The sequence below is a fragment of the Lycium barbarum genome, chromosome 3 (assembly GCF_019175385.1).
Source record: "Lycium barbarum isolate Lr01 chromosome 3, ASM1917538v2, whole genome shotgun sequence".
NCBI classification, from domain to species: Eukaryota; Viridiplantae; Streptophyta; class Magnoliopsida; order Solanales; family Solanaceae; genus Lycium; species Lycium barbarum.
Window position 1 is genome coordinate 114,796,698 of NC_083339.1, and position 5,990 is coordinate 114,802,687.

Genomic DNA, 5,990 nt, shown 5'->3' on the forward strand with positions numbered 1-5,990 from the left:
CTACGGGGTTGGGTCGTGACACATAAAGTAATCCAGGACTTCTTCAGTTATATCAGATCCTACAATGCTCCATGCAGCTTTATAAAAGCCACTCCCAAACCCATTAGGGCCAGGGCTTTTGTTGCTGTCAATTGTGAATATAGCCTGTTTCACATCTTCCTCCACAAATGGTTGTAGCATAGCTATTTGTTGCTGTCCTGACAGAATTGGTCCATTTTTAAGGAAACCTGAAGAAGCTTTACTTCTCTCATTACCTTTACTCCCTAGCATAGTCTGATAGTATTGAACAAACAAGTTAGCAATAGAATCAGGTTCATACTGCCAGTTGCCATGTTCATCCTTCAATTGGGTTGTAGCCTGCTTCAATTTATTATGCTTAACGACAGAGTGAAAGTATCTTGTATTATCATCCCCAAGTCTAATCCAATTTGCCTTACTTCTTTATTGCGAAAATAGTTCAGCCAAGTATGAGGATTGTTTGAACTTCTGGTACCTCTCCTTTTCATCTTGCTGTAGTTTAAAGGGTCTAACTGTAGCATATTCTGTGCTAAGTATAGTGCCTCTCTGTCATCATTTGCATCATCTACTACATTCCTGAAGAACTGTTTGTTTAAGTCCTTCAGTTCTCTCTTCAATAATTTTAACTTTTTCACCACTTGAAACATCCTGCAACCTGCTATATGCACTTCCCAGCCAGCTTTTACTTTGTCCTTGAATAATGGGTGTTGTGTCCAATCATTACAGAATTGGAAGGATTTCTTGGAGTTGAACCCCTCTTCCTCATAAGCAATCCTAATGGAACAATGATCACTGATCCCTTCTGACATGTACCACGCCCTACAAGCAGGCATAGTGACTAACCATTCATTATTGATGAATGACCAGTCTATTTTTGAATAGATTCTTTGGTTATCCCCTTTATCATTCCAAGTATACTTTTGACCCTGTTGCACCATCTCAATAAATCCACAATTATCCACACAATTTTGAAACTCAGTTACTTCTGCCCAAGTGACAGGATTCCCACCCAGTCTATCTTCACTTTTCAAGACTGAGTTAAAGTCTCCAAGAGCAAGCCAAGGCCTGGTGTTATTCTGGCTATGAGCTTCCAAATTTTCCCATAACAATCTTCTTTCCTCTCTAGTATTGAGAGCATACACAAAAGAAACTTCAAATGTTACCTGTGATGGGATATAGCGCACCTCACAAGTCACAACTTGAGCATTAATGGTTATAGGCACCACTGTATAATAATCTGGCCTCCATATTATTAATATTCTTCCGTTATAATGTGCTTCAAGATTAGTAATATAATCCCAACCTCCAAACAGTTTACTAACCAGCTGATCCACTTTGTTTGTTTTCACCTTTGTTTCTAGCAAACCAATTAATCCAACCTGTTTCTCATTGCAATGGAGTTTGATCTCCTTTTGCTTATTTGGGGCATTAAGCCCCCGTACATTCCAACAAAGGATATTAACCATGATCTAAGAGAGGTGTAAGTTGGCCTTCCTCATTTCCAACATTTCCACTTTTGTTTGTATCCGCCCCATTTGTAGTTGTTACTGGAGTTGTGCTTCTCTCTTCTACTGGTTGTTGTCTCTTTTGAGTTGTGCTCTTCTTGTGTGGGGTGATCCAAAGAGTAACTGTATTGTTACTAGCAACTGTATTGTTCCTAGCAGCTACCCCACTTGTGGTTGTTTTCTGGTTATTCCCTCTTTGTGCTGGTGCATGCTTTTGCACTTGCTGTGTTAGGGCCATTGGTTTAGGTTGCCTTTCTCCACCTTTAGGTTGCCCACCTACTTGTACACTTGCTATAGGTATGTCTTTGTTTTGTTGAGCTTCTACTACTAGTTGCTTCTCCTGATTCACTTCAGGTTTTTTTGTATGTTCCTTCTTCCTTCTACAACTATTTTCCGAATGCCCATACTTCTTACAAAATTTACACAATGTAGGTTTCCAATCATAAGTAACTGGTTGCTCAACAATATTCCCCCTTTCACTTCTGAAGAAAACAGTTTCAGGAAGTTGTGCATCCATTCCCACTTCCACTAGTACTCTTGCAAAATTCAAACCAATTTTCTTCTCTGTGTTCCTATCCACCATAAGGGGTCTACCGACTAAACTACAAATCTTACTAAGTCCTTTAGGGCTCTAATATTTGAAATCCAGTCCAGGTAGTTTAATCCAAATTGGGACAGTGTACAGCTCTTCTCGAGTGAATTCCATATCCGGACTCCAAGCCTTTACAATGAATGGCTTGTTGTCAAAGTGAAATATGCCCCCCTGCAACACCTCGTTTTCCCCTCTTCTGATTCAAAACGTACTAGAATAACACCATTTTTTAGCATTGCAATCTTATTCAACCCATGTTTAGCCCATAGACGATGGATAAATCCCTGAATCACTTCAAAAGGAGGATGAGCTCCCAATACATAACACACAACCGCTGATTTCCAGTATTCAATTTCTGAACTAATATCATTAGAATTGATTTCAGTCATCGGAGACTCACCTTCCATATCTGGAGCAATGTATTCGAGTTTGTATCCCGCATTGGTGACGTTGGTAATGTCGAAATTATCCCAGATTGAGCTCCTCTTTACTGGGCTGACAACCTCTTCCTCCACTACATCTGCCCATGATTTCTTTCCACTATCATTTGGGGATTTTATCTCAGAGTTTACTGAAGTTTGCATAGCATCGTTCCATTGTTGTACTGCTTGTTGTGTACCTCTGTTCACGCCAGCCACTTTTTGGGTTACTAATGGACTGAGTGTGGTTCCTTCCTCTTCTACCTCGTTCGATGTCGAAGCAGATGTAACCTGCAATTCCTCCATAGTTGCTTTCGCAACTTGCTTATTTTTGTTCTTCCCCTTGTTCACAGCTTCTTTTGCCATTTTTGCCTTCTCCGTTGGAATCCTTGCCCTCTTCCCATGGACGGCGCAGGTTTAGCTAACTTGCGCCAAGAGAGAGAAAGCCATCAGAGAGAGCGAGACTTAAAGCTGCAGATTTAGCAAAACTGAGTAGCTTTGCAAACTTGTAAAGTTCTAATTTTTTATTTTATTTATTATGTATAAATACTTTATCCAGAACCCAATACGCAAAAAAAGATTATGGGTCAGAACCACTATCTGCAGAAGTACGTATAATAATGTCTGGATCAGGACAAACTGACATGTACATATGTCTGTCAAGACTTGTCACACCAATAAGATGCTCATCCTTGTCCTTCCCATTTTCTTTGAGTCCAATTAAATTACCTCCAGCATTAATTGCATCTCGTTTTCTGATCTCATCCCATTTTTCTTCACAAGATTCTTCAACAGCTTGCACAATGTCGTCGGTTGAAGTGTAGGCAACACAAACAGATAGTACAGCTTTTGAGTTACCTGCTGTCTTTTACCATAGCCCTCTCGGCTGCTGACCTGACAGGGTCACTCAGAAGTTTTAGGTTTCCTTTAAAGTAAATCCTAATCCCAAAGCGGTTTATAATGCTGTCCTCTTTAGTTAATTCATCAATCTTTTCCTGCATCAGTTTCATTAGCGACACAACTTCTTCAGGCCTTCGTTTGAAGTTATTAATGCTGAAGGCATAAACAGTTATGTATTTTACACCAAGCCCGTAACGATATCTTAGCATGTTGACAAGAGCTGAAAATCCTGCCCTATGTCCATCACCATCTAGCAAGTTCTGTTTCTTAGAATATCTACGGTTTCCATCCATAAAGAAAGCAATGTGACGAGGAACAGGACCCGCATAAAGTACCGAAAATATACATTGGCGAAAAAAAGCTGCTAATATTTTCAAATAGATGGCCCACTCTTTTGCCTTTCAGACCTTCCATATCAACCCTCCAACTAGTGCTAGATCATGCACCAAGATCAACCTAATCAAACGTTAGAGAATTTGGTCTCAAACAGCCCACGGTAGCATGAAAAACGAGCAGAATAAAATCAATTCTTTTCAGCCGTTACAGTGAAATGCAGAACAAGAGAAAACATCAGGGAAGTAAGTTGATGAGCTACTTCCAGTCATGCACTAGACTCAAGTTTTTTATAATGGCTTCTTGAACTCTATAGTAGGACAACTGTTTTCAGATGGCCTAATGCATTCTTCATGTCTCAATAATATTCTTTGGAATTTCTTGATTTTCTCCTGATTTTAGAAATAGCTTTGGAATTTTCTAAATAGAAATAGCGAGAGCTTAGTGCACCGTGCAGCCCTTTTTTTTTTAGCTTTGGAATTTTCTCTCAGTTATCAAAAAAAGGAACTATCTTTTAATACATTCATGGAAAGATTCTCTTTTTAGATTCTCTTTTACAACATTTTCTTGCTGCTTGGAGTTTCACTTTTGCTGAAAGTGCAATGAGCATTATAACGAATTTGCTAACATTAGTTAAAGGGCAGTCCGGTGCAATAAGCTCCCGCTATGCGTGAAGTTTGAGGAAGGGCCGCAGCCTTACCCTAACATTGGTTGTGCTCATAAAACTGTGTTAATTTCTAGAGGAAATGGTAGGCTTTTTTAATGTTTCCATTACTCCCTTAAGAAAAATGTAGAGCAACAATTGTTGACTATAATATCACCTATAGTAACTTGTAAACTAGTTCGTGATTTGAAGATATAAAACTATAGTGGCTCAAAAGTACTCTTGAATGAGAAATGAGCTTATGACATACAACAAGTAAGTAGGGGTGTACAAAGCAAACCGACAAACCGAACCAAATCGATAAATCGAATCAAATCGAGAGAAAAACCCGACTAGTTGTTTGGTTTGACTTGGTTTGATGTTGAAAAAAAAAACGACCATAATTGATTTGGTTTTAGCTAAGAAAGGTCAAACCGAACCAAACTGACCCGACATTACCTGTATTCGATTTTTAAAATATTTTATACATAAAAATATTTATTTGTAATGTAATTTGTAAATATTTCTTAAATTTTTTCATAGTTTTTTGTCTTTTATAATATTATTTTAAGCTTGAACTTAGAATTTTGAATGCCAATAAGTTTTATATCCCGTAGATGTTAGTAACTCAAATAAAGTCCAAATCAAAACCAACTCAACATATGCTAACAAAAGAAATTCAATTCTAACACTAGGAATGACAGTAATGTTGGATATCTATTCTTTAGTTTTACATAATTGATTTAGAGCGTAAAAATACATAGTTTAATTTTTCTTTGTCATGTAATTAATACTTATTAGCCGTACTTATTTTAGCATAACTTAGTATTTAGATTAAAGTCATTTTCTTTATGCCTTATTAATTAGCAATACTTATTTTAATCGATTTTTTAATTTTTTTTATTGAATATTTTAATACGATGTCATCACCCATCTCATATTTTGTGTTATTTTCTCAAGAAATACCTTAGTTATATAGTTGTATCTTACTGGGACTAAAGAAATATTTGAAGTAAAAGTCATATGTTTTGTATGAAGACTTTTTCGGAAACAAATCCGAAAAACCCGGAAAAACCGAATAACCCGAGAAAACCTGAAGTTGAAAAACCCGAATTTTATTGGTTTGATTTTGTTTATAAATTTAAAAACCCGACGTAATTTGTTTGATTTGGTATTTAAAAAATCTGAATCAACCCGGTCCATGTACACCTCTAAACAGCAAGTGCAATAACTAGTGTAGTTTTCAACAAAAGGAGGGCTTTAGTTTTCAAGACTACATAAGCGGTATATATTCCAAAGGGGCAAATTAAATACAAAATAATGCAATCACACTCTCCATTTTCAGAATATAAAAAATTCCAGTGGCTGATTAAATCAAAGACTTGTTAGCGACTCAAGAAAGAAGGCAAACGACAAATACCCAGAACTAAGACGAACACAACATGCATTTACAAATAGGCAGACTTCAGTAAAACATGCAAAGTGAATAGCATGTAATTAAGACAGATTTTAGTCAAGCAGGCATAGAATAACATTGCAGGGCATTTAAAGTAAAGAGAAGTGCATCTTTGAAGTCTGAT

The 5,990-nt window shown here is 37.1% G+C and overlaps 1 protein-coding gene and 1 pseudogene across 1 annotated transcript; both read right to left on the minus strand.

Moving 5' to 3' along the window:
• Positions 1-2,900, minus strand: LOC132631162 (uncharacterized). The gene is made up of 4 exons (XM_060346761.1): positions 2,328-2,900; positions 1,482-2,154; positions 438-1,375; positions 1-357 (listed from the first exon to the last, which is right to left on the minus strand). Exons 1-4 carry the CDS (start codon positions 2,898-2,900, stop codon positions 1-3), a joined length of 2,541 nt encoding a protein of 846 aa, XP_060202744.1.
• A 214-nt stretch (positions 2,901-3,114) lies between these two features.
• On the minus strand, positions 3,115-3,848 carry LOC132631163 (dehydrodolichyl diphosphate synthase CPT3-like; annotated as a pseudogene).
• Positions 3,849-5,990: the final 2,142 nt, after the last annotated feature.